The sequence below is a fragment of the Papaver somniferum genome, unplaced genomic scaffold, assembly GCF_003573695.1.
Source record: "Papaver somniferum cultivar HN1 unplaced genomic scaffold, ASM357369v1 unplaced-scaffold_117, whole genome shotgun sequence".
Classification (NCBI taxonomy): Eukaryota; Viridiplantae; Streptophyta; class Magnoliopsida; order Ranunculales; family Papaveraceae; genus Papaver; species Papaver somniferum.
Window position 1 is genome coordinate 886621 of NW_020620714.1, and position 17531 is coordinate 904151.

The window sequence follows — 17531 nt, forward strand, 5'->3', positions numbered from 1 at the left end:
CTCGGCCTCCTCAACCTGGAATCACGAGCATGTGTTAACGCCAATTTTAATAAGGAATTACTAGTTAGGGCAGAACAAGTCAAGGAAACAAATTTCCACTCTAAAAGATTGCCTGCTTCACTAAAAGAAACAACCTTCACATGAACAGAATCTGTACAAAACTAGTCACTCAAGCGGATGCATACTACCATTGTATCTCGTAATAAAAGGACCAACTGATCCTTGTAAAATGACCATACAGTTCTTTATGCAATTTACTATTCTCCCAAGCCACTTTTTTATTTCTATCAACACCTTAAAATTATGAAAATATCTAACAAGTTGAAACGAACGTTAGTTAACACACGATCGCTCAAAGGCTTAAGATCTTTAACATCCTCAGTCTCCTCTTATAAGATGGCTTATTCCATTAAAGTCCACTTCAGTCCCCGCCAACAAATCAGCTTACAATTGTTAATGCCAATTTAAGACCATAGATACACAGAAAAAATTACGACACCATAGCTGAGTAAAAAGGTTAACCATTGTCCAATATTACTCCATTCTGCAGCTTGACATTCATACATTCTGCTCAACCATGTGTCTCAGCTCAAGCCACCACCACCGACACTTTAATATCAACCTCTTGTTCTCACTCATTGGTATACCAATATAACCTGCATCTTCTCAGCCATCAAACCAACAACTACCCATGTCATTTCCTTGAAGAAGAACTAGTAACCCTGTCACAACCATTCAAACTCATTCAAACTCATCAGTGATATAACTCAGCCATACCCTGTTCGTTCTCCATATTGTTGTTCAAGGAAACAAAACAAAAACATCATAAATCAAATAGCATTGTAGGAACAAAATTGTATTCGTTGTTCGAAATCAAAGCACCTTTTCTGGATCCACGACTTCCGAGAATACATAGTGTCTTTCCTGCATAAAAAAATAGAAAGAAAACCATTAACAATCACTTAAAGATCCTATACATAATTAAGTGGGAAAATTAAAAACAAAATTCATGCATCACATACCACCGATTCATGCTCCTATAACTCTAGATCAACTCCATTATCTTTACAGCCTTATAAACCTAACTGTGTACTTAAATCGGGCAAAACTCAATCTCCTTAACCTATTAGAACTTCCATTCATACTTCAATCACCTCTAGTGATCTACAAAATCAACACCAGCAAGGCTGTAATTCTTCTTTGTTTGCATCAGAACTTCTCTTCCATCACCGATGTCATCTTCTCATTTTGATTTCTCGGCATCACAACAAACCCATCTATGATTCCATCATAACACCTCCTTTTCTCTCTTTTCAAAAATCGAACCAGAACAGAACCCTAGTTCTTGGCTTTCAATTTCTATTCACAACCCATCTGATTCATCCACCCTACTGTATATATCAAACTCGAATCGAACCCAATCTTCTAGACGACCATTAGGTTTTGAGTTTAGGGATTCTGCATACAGAAAAGATCTCTAGGGATTTAAAAGAAAAGAGGGAAAAAGATTTGGGGGTTTATGATGTTGATGATAATGATGGTGGTGGTAGCAGAAAGGGGAAGAAAGAACTTCAATATTAGGGTTTCATCACGGTTTCACAGGGGGAGCGAGAAAGAGGTAGATAGAAAATAAATCGGTCGATAATAACAATAATAGAACTTAGAACATGATATTTGGTGAATATCTTCCCAAGATTTACTGGTGGAGATAACAATTTTATTTATACTAAAAGACATTGAACAAACAGTTACAGGTTTGCTTAAAAGTTTAACAAACCCTAAAAGACTGAACATGCCGTATATTTTGGCAGTAGACTCTAGCTAGTAACTCGGTCAGACCTCTGACTCTGTTGAGAGTCTTTAGCACTGATAACTATGGTATCCTTAACATTCCCTCTCAAGTTGTACTGGAGCTAGCGAAGGTGCAACTTGCTTCTAATGTACTGGAACCGTAATGAAGATAGTCCTTTTGTATGAGAAAATTGGTGTTTCTCTTCAAATTCATAGTGTGAGATAGTCAAAATACCTCTTCAAATGGTTGTGTGAGATAGTCGAAATACCTCTTCAATTGGTAGTATTGATCTGTGTTGGTTAAAGATATAATTGGTAATGGTAATGATTTGTTTTGGCATTGTTGTTGAAAGGTATTGAAATTTGTTTAGAACTGGTTTTTAAGAATGCTTTTAGTACCATATCTAAAGTGTTGATACATCAAACGAAAGACTGACTCTCTTTGCCACTAGCAGAGACATTCAAACAAGCTTTCTTAGCAGCAAACTATGTTAACGGTGGTGGTTATTGGTTATGATCTGGTGATAGAAATTTGTGTTCTAGGTAAAATGGATGGATGATGTGAGTAAAGTAGGTGATGGAAGTGGTGATATGGGTGAAAAACAAACACCTATATTTGTTAACACAGCGGAAGAGTGAGGGATCGAACCCTACTGATACCAACTTAGAACATGATATTTGGTGAATGTCTTCCACAGATTTACTAGTGGAGATAACAATTTTATTTATACTAAAAGACATTCAACAAACAGTTACAGGTTTGCTTAAAAGTTTAACAAACCCTAAAAGACTGAACATGCCATATATTTTGGCAGTAGACTCTAGCTAGTAACTCGGTCAGACCTCTGACTCTGTTGAGAGTCTTTAGCACTGATAACTATGGTATCCTTAACAATAGAGATAAGATAACCAATATCTGCTTACAAGTGGGTTTAGTTGCGAATCGCAACTAGGTCAAACAGTTGCGAGCTTCGTAACTGTCTCTATCTGTTGAGAATTTTTTGCAACTAAAATTAGCAACAGAAAATTTGCAACAACTGATATGTTGTTGCTAATTTGAATTACTAATCCCATTATTTGGTGTAGTGATAGAAGGGTTTGATGGGGTTGGGTCTAGCAGTGGGTCTAGTTTTTGACCCCTCCCAAATAAAATCTTGAAGCTAACATTTCTTTTTTCGGTAGATTCTTACATTTCACTCTCTCCAAATACATCACCGTGTTACAACGGGAACATTATTCCATTTTCTACGTAGTCTTTAATTTCCCCAAGATTTCACTGTTATGGTGACATTAATATCATAAATCCACCGAAAACGACATCCATCAATGAAACAATCACATATTTTCGGGGTCCTTTTATAATCAACAATAAGTGCGAGCTAGTTTCGCTAGTTTCATCATTGTCCTTGCGAAAACAACTAAGTATATGTTTGAGACATCCAGACCCCTTCTTATAAGTTTCTCCTGCTAGTCACCATAATAGTCTTTTATCACTAAGATACCAGTTGCAGCCCCATATGTACCCGTCAAAATTGGTTGGTCGCCCGCTTGGAACTTATTATTAGGAACAAAAATAGAACTTTTTTTTTATGTCCTCAGGGTACACTTTCAGACAGCCAAGATATAGCCCTGACAAGGCTATCGAAAAATTCAGGGCAAGGTGAACGACAGTTTCTGAACGAAGTTAGCTAAGCTTCAACACAAAAAGGAAACGACTTGCGGGTAATACGGGCAGGAGGATGGATATCCCAAACATTATTTATATGTGATTTCCTAGCTAGGTTAACCAAAGAATCAGTTTCGCATTAAGAGTTCGATTAACACATTTATAGAGAGGGTTATCATACAAGGTAAAGTCGTTTCGACAGTCTTGGATATGAAAAAGGGTCTACTGTAGAGATGAAGGATCTCCACTAATCTCCACTAATAACATTGACCAATGAGATTGTCCAGCATCTGGCTGCCGCAAATCTTCGGTTGGGTCTGTAAAATACAACTCCACAAACTGGAGTCAAAGAATGTTTCCCCAATTAGGAAGCATAAAAAATCATTAACTTAGAGTATCTTCAATGGAATATGGGTTTTAAAAAATATTGATGATATATAGGATTTTAGAAACTCTCAACAACATAAATCTTTCTAGTGGTGGTTGGATAATCAAAATTTAATATGATGTGGAAGTTTGAGTTTGGAGGAGAGTATGGGTTTTTAGAGACTCCCATCCATACGCAAATCATCAATTTGTTATTATTTTAATTAATTTTTTAAATTTTTTTTTATAAGTAAGCCACAAGTATATCAAAATAGATATGGATACAACTACCACTGAATATGATTATCAAAACAAAATTTGTACTTGGATTCTATGTTATTAAATACCTTTTTTTAGGTCTCCATATATGATAAATACTCATACTACATTAGAGATGATCTTAATATACCGACTCGAAAAAAGAGGAATTAACAAGAGTACGAAAAGATTCTGGTTCGTACTCGGGAATACTTGAGCCAAAAGACAAATTTTTAAATGAAATCCAAATTTGTGCACCGCTCAAAAACAGTGGTACATGTACCGGCCGTTCTTATTGGTCCAAATAAAAACAAGCGGTTTTGGTATTCTTGATTACTCCGAGTACTACGTCGAAATATATGGCAATAAAGGTTCGGTGCGATATTTTAGATTTTCATTAATATATCTCTTTTTTCACAAGTTTATGTTCCAGGAGTTGGTGAATGTTAACAATCGAACTAATATTCTACTTTGATTTTTCTGTTCCTTTAATCGGGAAGGTCAAAAAAAATTTGTTAGAAACTCATGAATATGAACTTGTTACTCATGAGATATCCATTATCATCCAAAATGTGATCTTCAGATGGTGTTAGGTAAAATAGCCAAAACTCCCCGATTTCGGTGGTACAGTTGGAGATATGGAAATTGGGTAAATTGTCCAAATACTTTTAAAATATAGTTCTAATGAACGGGTAAAAATTTAATATGGGTGAAAAATGGACACAAAAACATAGCAAGAATGAAACTGGATTCATCCTGACTTAAATTTAAAAAATAGCGAGAATGAAACTGAATACATCCTGATGTAAATTAAAAATAAGAAAAAATATTTTTAAATGGGTGATGGTTCTGGCGGTGGTGATGGACGCGAAAATATGACACGTGTCGCTATATTAAGGGTTTGTTAATAAGAAAAAAATGTCAAATTAATAAAAATTGGGGCTAAAAATGACTTTTCTTCTTATATAGGAATTCACGTATGACATATGTCCAAAATTAACCCTTTAACTAGCTTGGATGGAAAAACTAACGGATTGGGGCAATTTATTTTCTTATGAATCGAACATTTTCATTAACGACACCCTAAATTGGGGCATTTCAACTCTTTGCCCACGGTGTGATTGTGCAACTTTTTTAAGAATCTAAGATGCATATTTGGGACCACCTAAACGAAATAAAAAGTGCACCCATCAGGAAACCAGACTTTGATATTAATAACACTACTCATCCTAATAACATTATTCTGTTTTAAAGATTCAGGAAACGATAGACTTTAAAGTGCACCCATCAGGAAACCATAGACTTTAAAGATTCAGTTTTATACTATAGTACTTGTAATATGCATTTAATAGAAAATTGTTGTTTCTGGTTTCTATTGAATTTGTAAGCTAACTGTAACACGGAGTTTACAGCTGCTTTTCAGTCGTCCTTCTGTATGATGAGAAAATAAATCCCATGAGGAACGTATACCTAATAATCAGAATTCTTTTTTTAAAAAATTATCTAATAATAAAAAATTGGAAGTCCCAAGTCACCTGATCAAATCGATCTAAATAGATCAAATTCGTCTTCAGTTTCTTCAAACTACAACTAGACAAGAAAACTTTATCAGTTTGCTAGGAACGGTCATATCGTTCTGGAGTGATGAATGTCGCAAAGTAGAAGCGTTTTAGTTAAAATTAGATCGGATTGAATTGATTAGAAATTTGGCGTAAGTCTTAAGAAACCGTGGGAAAATAAACCAATGTTTATCAATATCAAATATTTTAAAAACACTCTGAATTGATCTTACTGAGTCAAATTTGACTGGAGTAACAAAAGGTCAGTTCTCAATTGAAATAAGATCACTGTTCAAACCATCTTTTTAAACTGAAAAATTGTGTTTTTTAACTTTTTGTCAAAGAATTCTGAATTTTTGAGATCATTCCAAATGCACTGCCTCATCGTAAAGTCCAAGTCTAAGTCAACTTAACGTATCAAATTGGGTTGAAATACCGTTGATTCCTCTTTGCTTGATTATTGTTTTCCTATCATCTATACTGCACATGATTTTTCTTAACTTGGGACCCTTCTTATTATGAACACGCAAGTGGGAATATTTTTTCTAATTAATACATATCTCAACCGATAGTTTACGTAAAGGGGTAATTTTTGGATTTGATATTCTAAAATACCCTATAATATTTTAACCTTTTTTCTTCTTTTTTCTCCTCCTGTTCTTCTCTTTGATTTGTATTCTTTTCATTATGGATTTCCTCGTCATTTCAAAAAAAAAAAAAAAATAGCGATTAATTTATTATATAATGGCGCGTTCCTAATTATGCAATTCACGACTTGTGGAAATGGTTTCTAGTCTCCGTGATAGACTTTAGTGCAAATCAACGGCCCATATGTATCCCTTGAAAATTGTGGTTCGGGTAACCAAAAATAATTTCAAGAAAAAAAAATGGTCATCAGAAACAAAAACACGGGTTTTAATCTAGTTTCGATTTTCTTCATCCGCTTATTTTGTTCTTCTAACTTAGTATTCCCCATACAGCACACAACTGCATAAGAGTATTTTAATCATATATGTTTAGGAGCAAATTACACTAATGGAAGTACATTTTAATGCAATCTAAACCTTCTTTTTCCATCAAGCATCCAAAATAGATACTTATAACGCCACTGTTGGCAAAACCCCGTATACTGTTTACGGGTCTATGCAGTGTAGAGGTGCTTGTAAAAATTGTGTTCAAATGATTACTCAAGTGAATAAAGAATTTGATAGATGTCCAAATTCTAAACAAGCAATTGTTTGGTATGATAAATGTATGCTAAGGTATTCAGATCAAGATTACTTTACTATTGTGCTAGAGAATCCAAAATATTTTAATGCGAACAGTAATAATATTTCTAATCCGTCTCAGTTTAACCCGATTTTAAATGAATTATTGATTGGTGTAATAGGTGGAGCCGGGTCTAGTGGGTTTTATACTAATTTTGGTACTGGAGATAAAAATATTACTAATCGTACAAAATTATATGGATTAGTACAGTGTACTGCAGATATCCCTTCAAGTAGTTGTAGTCGATGTCTATTTAGAGCTATGGATGTGTTACCACGTTGTTGTGATGGGAAACCAGGTGCAAGAGTTATTGGTCCTAGTTGTATGCTTAGATATGAATTATATTCTTGTTATGAATCTACTCCTTCAACACCTCCATTATCATCTCCAACTCCTCTGGTATTATCCCAATCTTCAACTAGTACAGCTGTACCGAATGGTAAGTTATTAGGAAATAAACTATATTTAAGTGATATGTATCTTGGTTTATTTTGAGTTATATGAGGAATAGAACTATGTGAGAATCAATTTTTGTGTCTTGAGGACCAAGTCTTGTGATTATCTAAATATCTTCGATATTAATGATAAAACTAAGACTTATTGACAATTTGACATGGCATCTAGAGCCTGGTTCAAATCCTAAATTATTTTTAAGTTTTCACCTAACAGAGATGGGAGAAGCAGAATCATCAAAACGCGGAGAAAAAGGAAAATAAGGAGGAAAAGGAAAGCACCGGAGTACGATCCATCAAACAAAAATCCGGTGTATCATCTAGGATCGAGTGACGGTCCTGATATTATTATTATCCTGATTGTATGAACGGGCTAGAGCCATTAGAAGATCATTGATAGCCAAGTGTAAGTTTGGTTTTGTTGACGGCACAATACAGGAACCTGAAGACCCTGAATAGTTGGAGGAATGGATTTTTGTTCATTCAATGGTTGTTTCCAGGATTACAACACATTGGACTCTTACATCTGATCGACATTGGAGGCTTATGATGATGATGTTTTTTTCTGGAAACATTTAAAAAAGCGATTTGTATTGTCAGTGGAACTAGAATCTGTCAACTCAAATCCTCTTTGAGTGAATGCAAACAAGGAAAGTATGAAAGTATAGATGTGTATTATGGGAGATTAAAAAAATATGGGACGAACTGGTGACTTACATGAAGATACCACAATGCAAGTGTGTCCACTGCACATGTTATACTGCGACACAGGTGACTGTTTTGAGAGAAGAAGATTATCTTCATTATTTTTGATTGGTTTAGATAGTATGTATGGCTCACTGCGTGAGAAATTATTGGAAAGAGATCCTTTACCATCTATTGATACTGCATATCAGACAATAATCAATTCTGAACGTTTGAGAATGTGAGACATTCTTTTATATAAAGAAGTGCAAGAAAATGTCATGGCCTTTAAGGTACAACCACCAATACGTATGATGCTGCAAAATTTTGCAAGCATTGTAACCGGTAAGGACACTATGATGATGGATGTTATCAATTGATTGGCTATCCTGACTGGTGGGGAGACATACCTCGTGGTGGTTGAGGATATGGCAGACGTGGCAGAGCTGGTGGTCGTGGTCGAGGAGGTTGTTTGTCTGGCAGAGATGGCATAGGATATGGCAGCATCAATCTTGTACGGGACAATAACTTAAACGTACCAGCAGCTCAGTACTCAACTAGTATTACATCTGCAGATGGAACTGGTTTGGTTGGAGTGACAACAACTCAGCTTCAACAAGTGCTTGAGTTTTTGAGTTCAAACAAATCGAGAATTCAATTGCAAGGTAAAAAAATCATACTTCCTGGATTGTGTATACATGGGCTACGAATCATGTCACATGTAATTTAGATGACATGATATACGTAAATGATACTAATACATGTTCAGTAGGTTTGTCATATGGAAAGTATGCGAACTCTGATAAATTCAAACAATGATTCTTCCTGGTGGTTTGAGGCTTGATAATCTTCTTATGATCCTCAAATAACATGTAACTTATCTCAGTCACACAAATGATCGATAATTCAGTTGTGTTATGCAATGTACTAACAGTTTATGTCTTATACACTACCTATTGACGGGGAAGGTGATTGGAGTGTGTGAGAGACGAGGTGGATTATAGTTTTTTTGTGGTGTACCTCAAGTTAGAGTGCTTGCGGTTAGTGGGTATTCGTATGAGTTGTGGCATAAAAGAATGGGATATCCGTCGGAGAAAGTATTGCATAAGATTCCAGTAGGTAATCTAGAAAAAATAATAATGCTTGTGATATTTTTCCAAGAGCAAAGCATTGTAGAAGTAATTTTCCTGTTAGTCAGAGTAAAGCTGGCGGTATATTTGATTTGGTTCATCTGGATTTATGGGGGCCTTACAAGACACCTTCGTCTTGTGGAGCTCATTATTTATTTAAATAGTTGATGATTTTTCAAGAGATGTGTGGATTTATTTGATCAAAACTAAAAATGAAGTTCAATTAATATTTTTTAATTTTATTGCTCTTGTTAAACGTCAGTTTGACAAGGAAATTAAATGTGTTAGAAGTGATAATGGAACATAATTTAATTTTTTTCTTTGATATTTTAAGCCTAATGGGACAATATTTGAGACATCTTGCGTTGGTACACCCCAATAAAATGAGAGAGTTTAGTAAAAACATCAACATATAATGAATGTTGCAAAAGCTTTGAGATTTTAAGCTAATTTATCAATACAGTTCTTGGGGGAATGTGCATTGACTGCAGCATACTTGATCAATCGTACACCAACACCTGTACTTAATAACAAGACTCCATATGAAATTATGTTTGGAAAGTTCCCTCCATATGGCCAGTTGAAAGTGTTTGGGTGTTTGTGTTATGTACATAATCAAAATAGTAAAGGTGATAAGTTTGCAAGCATAGGAAGGAGATGTGTATTTCTTGGGTACCCCTTTGGTAAAAAGGCATGGCAAGTTTATGATTTGGGCACAAAACCATTTTTAGTGTCGAGAGATGTGGGTTTCTATGAACACCAGTTTCCATAAGAGTACCAATAATGGACAATTAAGTAATGAAGCATTTTGGAGTGAAGATGAGTACATAGAGGAATTAAAATTGTCTAAGAACGTTATTGAACATCAACTATCTGAGTCACAGCAGCAACAAAGCAATGATGAACCTCAACTTGATGTTAGGTATGAAACAGAAGAGGCAAGTGTTCAAGAAAGATTTGAGGAAAATAGACAGGATGACTCACCTGATCTTAATGGTAAGGATACTTCGGCTGAGGTAGTGGTAGATAATAACATCAGTGAGATGGGTTAAGGAAAGCGTCATAAAATTCCTTCTAGCAGACTCAAGGGTTTTGTGACGCATACAGTACGAGAAAATAGTTTATCTTCCATTCTACCTACACAATCATCGTCCTCAGCCATACCGTATCCTTTGATATATTATGCTAGTTATGATTTTTTTTTGCATTGCATATAAAATATCTTGCAACACTAACGGATGAAAATAACCCCGATAGCTTTAAAGAATCAAAGAAATCCATGGATGAAGAAATACGAACTTTATAGGAACAAGGAACATGGGAATTAGAGGAAACTGCCCCCTGCTAAAAATGCTTTAGAAAACAAATGGATTTATACTGAGAAGCGTAATGAAAATGGTAATTTTGTACCTCTCAAAGGAAGATTGGTAATTTTTGGGAATCATCAAGTTGAATGATTAGATTATAATGAGACTTTTGCACCTGTGGAGAAAATGACAATGGTTCGTACTTTTCTAGTTGTTGCAGCGGTTAAGAATTGTGAAGTGCATCAAATAGATGTTCATAATTATTTTCTTCATGGATATTTGGAGGAAGTTACCTCCTGGATTTTCCAAAGGAAATCCTAATATGGTATGTTTAATGAAGAAGTCATTCTATGGCCTAAAACAGGAACCTAGGTTTTGGTTTTTAAAATTATCAACAACTTTGAAAAATTATGGCCTTAAACAGTCATATTCAGATTACTCTCTTTTTACTATGACGAAGGGAAAGATGCATCTTAATGTTCCAGTTTATGTTGATGATTTGATTGTGGCAGGCAATGATCTGGCTGGACTTCAAAATTTTATAAATTACTTGGGTCAATTTTTTAAATTAAAATATTTCTTAGGATTAAAGCTGGCTCGTAATAAACAAGGATTCTATGTATGCCAGAGGAAATATACATTATATATTATCATGGAAACTGGGTCATTGGGAGAAAAATCTGCAGAGTTTCCAACGGAAACGAATCATCATCTAGCATTGGAAAAAGGCAAGATACTAGATGATGTGGAAAATATAGACGATTGGTTGGTCGTTGGATTTATTTTCCAGCTACAATGACAAACCTTGCTTACTCAGTGTATATTTTATCATAATTTATACAAAAACCAAGAGTGGATCATTGGGAAGAAGCACTTCGTGTGGTTAGATATTTAAAGAAGAGTCCAGTACAAGGAATTCTGCTATGTTCTGATACTGTTCTTAGTTTAAAAGGATGGTGTGATTTAGATTGGGAAATTTGCCATTTAAATATACTTTCGTTAACAGGTTGGTTTGTACTTCTGGGCTTCTCTCCTATTTATTGAAAAACTAAGAAGAAGCATACGGTTTCTCGTTCATTAGCAGAAGCAAAATAAAGACCTATGGCAGCGGTAACATGTGAATTAAAGTGGTTGAAACAGTTACTTGGTGATTTGGGAGTTCATCATGCCCATGGGATGAATATCTTTTGTGATAGTCAAACAACATTATATATTGCTCAGAATCCAGTATTTCATGAAAGAACGAAACATATAGAAGTATATTGCCATCTTGTCAGAGATGCCATAAAAAGGAAGATTATATCACCCTCGTAGACTCCTACAACGCTGCAATTGGATGATATTTTTACAAAATATTTAGGAAAATTTTAGTTTCAGTTTCTTTGTCCAAGATGGGCATCCCTGACCTTCATGCACCATCTTGAGGGAGGGTATTAGGAAATAGGCTATATTTGAGTGATATGTATTTTGGTTAATTTTGAGTTATATTAGGAATAGAACTCTGTGAAAATCAAGTCTTGTGTCTTGAGGACTAAGTCTTGTGATTGTATAAATATCATAAATATTCGTGAGAAAGCTAAGACTTATGGAGAATTTGACATAAGTAGTGCTCTTTTTTTATGTGATTACTAATCATTTGATCGTTGCTTCCCAGAACCACTTTAAAGAAAAAGTAATTGTGAATATTGGTTCCAAAAGTCATGTATACTAAAAGCCATTTGAATATATATGTTCTTATATTTTTGCGGCAAATATGAATAACTCATCCAAACTTACCATAAGGAAAGTCGTTCCTTCGGTTATCGCAGTACTTTCTGTGGTTGCCTTCGGGTTCTTCTGTTTACGAAGACAAAAAACACAAATAAAGAATTTTGACGGTAAGTACCCATCCCTCAAACATGATATCTAGGCATATTTACATGTCTCTAGCTTAATGGTTTCACAGTTTTTGTTATTTTGGTTATGAAGATGTCGAAGATGAGCCTCCAAGTATAATAAAATCTTTGCAGTTCAACTTTAGTACAATAAGTGCCGCAACAAAAAAAAATTGTGAAGCTAATAAACTTGAAGAAGGAGGATTTGGCTCTTTTTACAAGGTAATAAACCCATAGGATAACCATGATTAAGTAGTAAAAATAAAAGAGTTTTACTCTTCTTACGTTTTATGCACTCACTCTTTTCTCTGTTTTAGTTTATTGTGTTTTTTTTTTTGACGAGAAAGGTTATAATTTTATTGAAAAAAGAAAAAGGAGAGTTACAGAAGATGAAAGCACTAATCAAGTGCCGCAAAAGGGATCTAAACGAAGGCCTACAAGCCTTAACAACAACTAACAAAGGTATTCTCCCTCTCAGCTCTAAAAGGCTTAAAATAAAAGACATACAAGCAAAGGACGCAGCCTATTTCTTCCTAGCAGGGTTTTTTTTCCCTCTACCAAGCATGTCATTGTTTGTAACCCCGGGCCAATTGAGGTTCGCAAGTTCTTTTTCAGGATTTAGCTTGGTTTTTCTTTCTACTATGCCACTGAAAACATTCTTCATGTCGGCTTCCTTTCCTCGAACACCAAACAAAGCACTAACATTCACAAGATTGTCAACCTTTTGCTCCTTAGTCATAGGTCTCCTTCTAGGTATTTCTTCTAGCGTTCTCATTTTCGTAACTTCCATACCTTCATTATCTGTTTCATACTCCGACTCTTCGCTAGAATCATCACAAGATTCAATTGTAACTTTGTCATCACTAAATTCCTTGTTAGCCATGACTTCCTTGTTACCTTCTTGTTCACAAGATTCAATTGCATTAGAGACTTCAAAGCCATGAGAAATACTGGACTCCAAAGGTTCTGCAAATATCTCCATACCGGTAGGTTCAGAGTCAGAGTCTAAACTGTTGAAAGAGTTCAACAATTCTAAAGCCTCTTGCTTACGAACATCATCTTTTTTCCTAGAGTTCTTCTTCCTTCTTGTAAATGATGTCCACTTCTCCTCGGCTGGTTGAACCACCTTCTCTCGAGCTTCCGCTTCTTCATTCAATACCCAAACAGGAGTCTTCTCTTTTATTACTGGGTGGTCATCCTGAGCAGTCTCTAACGGAGGTTCAGTAGAATCAACTACATTATCAGCATTTACAGTCTCATGGATAGAAAGATCACCATTAAAATCTTCAACGTGCGATGCCTTCTCTATTCTAGTAACTGTCTTAGGAATTAACCCACTTTTTGGTTAACTTTGGAGCATAATTTGTGATACATTTGTCATTTCTATGTCCAAAGCTTCTACAATGAGAGCAAGCAGTGGGTTTCCAAGGGTATTCATCCCTCACCTCATACTTCTTATCATCAATTTGAAATGGAAGAGTATCTGGAAACGAGCATGAGGCTTCAATTTCTACACAAACCCTTGCAAAAGCCATTCTAGTCTTCATTGCAGTTGGAGCATCAGTCATGATTGGTTTGCCTACAAGGCTTGTTATCCTAGAAAATCCAGTTGCATTGCAAAGATGTAAAGGAACATTTCTTAGAATCATCCATATAGGAACAGAGCTAATTGATCCAATTTGTTGTTCTATAAATGGTGACCAAGGGCGAATAAGAAACAACTTACTGGCAATATGGATAGATCCAATTTCTAAAACCCTTACTCTATCTTCTTCTAAAGAAAATTTAAACATGAAGGCTTGCTCTCCATGGATAGTCATAGTAAAATTGCCTTTAAGATTCCACTGGGTGGTTAAATTTTCTTTCACAAAATTGAAATCAAGTTTGTTTCCCACAAAATAACCAACAACAAAAGCTTCACAGCTAGTAATATGAGATTGTAATTCACCTGATGAGAAGTACGCAAAATCTTTAACATCTTTTCTTGGTTCTTCATATGCAAAATCTTTAACATCTTTTAGTTTGTTGTGTTATGAAGAGAATATCCTAGGCTTATCCTCTAGGGTTGTGTCATCATTCTCAGGTGTCTGTCCTTAGGCTATGACACATCAATCCTATATAACCCTTGTAATATCTCTTTCAGTGATCACCTCTTACATCATTGAATACAACTAAAAACTTTTATCACATCTTATTCAATACAGCTTATTATTATCTTTTTAACATCTCTTTAATGTATAAGAACTACATATTTATGACATTATATGTCACAACTTCGACAATTAACAGGATTAACATCAAAAGATAAACAACAAAGATGAATTACTTGTATTTTCTTGCCAATCCGTATGATATAAACTTGCCAATCTATAAGATAAACAACAAAGATACTAGTGACATGCTAATTCAGTTTATGACATTACAGAACACATACAAAGTTACGAAACAACACAGATGGAATAGTTAAAAACGAATTCCTTAAACCACTAAAGAAACATGTAAAAAGAGAATTGTCCAAATATTAACACAAAGCAGAAACATGAATATATTTTAAATCCCTTTTAAATTATTCTCTTTTCTTCGAGTTCATAGACTTCAGATTCTATATTTTAAATCCCTTGTTGTATGACTGATGATAATTCACAAGGAACCTCGTTGTAAATTGTGATAGACATCCTTCATATTGTCAGTCTTGATAGCTTTGAATACGTCATCTAATCATTCATTGCAAAGAAAAGAGCTTTATGCGACTGATCGGGTTTTGAAGTTGTAGTAAATATGAGGTTCAAACTCTCGCACTTGTGAAGATGGGAATTTTTAAGAAAATACTAAATAATTATATATACAAAAACTATACAAATCGTGAGAGAGTTAATGAGACTCAGACTTCCACCGAATTCAAAACATAAGGTTCAATTATTAATTCTTTGACAATTTTACCTCAAGAAATGTAACCATGGACTCAATTTTTTGCATGGTAGATTTTAATAACATTGATTGTTAATTCTAAGCATGATGTATCAAAATACCTAAGCTAAGCATACATCATCAAATTAAATGACAACCAATTAATTCAAACCATAATTTTAATTAAAATTAATGCAAAAGTCTTAAAAAAAATTAATAAAATTACTCCAAGTATGATATTCGTCTTCCTCCGTCGTCCCAGTGTTGGGGTTTAGCTTCTCAGGTGAAAACACGCTCAAAACAGTAACTCATGGCTCAAAAGGTGTTTTAATTGAAGAATTATGAGAAAATGTAAAAAGCAGCGCATTTGTAATAGTTATAATTGTTACAGAACCCACTAAATTGTTGGTATTTTACCAAAATTATTTAACTCTCGGCCCAAATCAACAATGTAATGTCACGGGGCAGGGCGAAGTCCCGCGCACACAAAATCAAAAAATTAGGTAAAAAGAAAAAATAAATGCCCAGTGCGTAGCACAAGCACTAATCTAATAATCCCGAAATTGTGTACCAATTTAATTTCCGACACTTTTTTGTGTACCAATTTAATTTCTGACACTTTTTTTCCTTCTACAAGTGGTATAAGACAGTCGAACTATGATAAACTAATCCTCGATAAATTGATTACTTCGCTAAACTAATAAAATTCTCTGCTCCCAGTTAGGCTTGGATAAGCTAGATTTTAAATCGATAAATTGATTTCGCTAAAATAATAATTTTTTTTGGTCCCAATATTATTAATTGGGCTGACCGAGCGAAGCAAGGGAGGACCTTATATGACCACTTTTTCGTAAAATTCAAGTCATCCACTATTTGAAGAAACCAAATCGGAGGTCTAGATCATGACATATTATAGAGTGGTAGCAGAGTTAATTTTTATCCCAATAAGCAAGGCATGAGCAATATCATTACAAATTATTATAGATGTAAAAGTAAATTTACAAACCACTAGGCTAGAACTGAAATGAGAAATATCTTGGGTGCTTTTATATGTGCATTTATTATCCACACACCAGAAAGTTCGAGTTAAAGTGAAAATCCAAACAAGTCAATTACCTATAAACAATCAACTTAAATCCTATTTTTGTTCCAAAAATCAAAATAAATCCTAAATTTTCTTTAAATCAAAATTAATTTATAATCAAAATTATTTGTAATTCATCGCCAGGTCGTCCAATATTTATACAGTATTTGCTTAGGTGGTGAACGATTATGGGACTATGGCGGAACTGGAAAGAGGAAGGGAAGTAAATGGAAGGTGAACGAACTTATAGAAGAGAATCTATACGCTAAGAGAAAACAAAAAAGAAAAAGAAATAACAGGCGTCTCTTCTCATCATTCCTTTGAAATTTCTTATATGAATTTTCTTTGTTTGGAGACCCTCTTGTACTGCTTGCAACGTGAACATGAAAACGAACCATGTCCCTGAGACCCCAGCTGTCTATCAAACAAAAAGTAGACAACATGTCCAAATTAATTACTTGAGTCGAGAGTCTTCTGCACAAAGATAACTAATTCACTGAAACTTAAATTATACGTTCAAACTTGTGGTTAGAAATGATTTCTCACTCTTCGTAGATCCCAAAACGGCCCCTGGCTAGAATTTACCTGATACTCTTTGTCCTTTTGAAGTGCGATATCAAGAACCCAAAGAGCTGTAAATTTGTTCCCGAGAATCCAGTTACTCGAAATAACAAGGGACACACATTCTGCCAACTTAAACCAACAATGATATACTCATAAGAGCACAATCGCTTAAGAAATTAACTTGGAGAAAGGGGTTTTTACATTGATCGGCAGACCAGTCAAAGAACAGGTCCACACAAGTCTTCAAATCCCTGTTGCACAAGTTGTAACCCTGATGATCACTAATACATTTGGCATAACTACCATCAAAAAAATTTAAATTTTAGAGAACATTTAAGTGCACAAAGAAATCTCCATAATGATGAGCAACTCTTAGTCAAGATGGCAGGACAGTAAACTATGAATATGTCCCTAGCTGTCTGATAAAAAAGAAGAAGGAATATGTCCAAATTAATTAGTTGACCCAAAGTCTTTTGCACAAATATGACTAATCCACTACAACTTAAATCATACGTTCAAACTTGTGGTAAGAAATGATTTTTTAGTCTTCATAGAATTTATAAGACAAACCGCGTTTCATGAAGATACTTCTCGGCTATTAATACAAAACGAAAATTTAA

The 17531-nt window shown here is 34.6% G+C and overlaps 1 protein-coding gene across 1 annotated transcript; it reads left to right on the plus strand.

Annotated features, from left to right (window-relative positions):
- Positions 1 to 6783: 6783 nt before the first annotated feature.
- LOC113330084 (cysteine-rich repeat secretory protein 38-like) lies at positions 6784 to 8290 on the plus strand. Its single transcript, XM_026576947.1, has 2 exons — positions 6784 to 7348; positions 8133 to 8290. Exons 1-2 carry the CDS (start codon positions 6784 to 6786, stop codon positions 8288 to 8290), a joined length of 723 nt encoding a protein of 240 aa, XP_026432732.1.
- Positions 8291 to 17531: the final 9241 nt, after the last annotated feature.

Coding starts and splice junctions, on each gene's coding strand:
- LOC113330084 (XM_026576947.1), top strand. CDS start 6,784: ATGCAGTGTAGAGGTGCTTGTAAAAATTGTGTTCAAATGATTACTCAA. Junction 7,349..8,132: donor TAGTACAGCTGTACCGAATG/GTAAGTTATTAG, acceptor ACTGCGACACAG/GTGACTGTTTTGAGAGAAGA.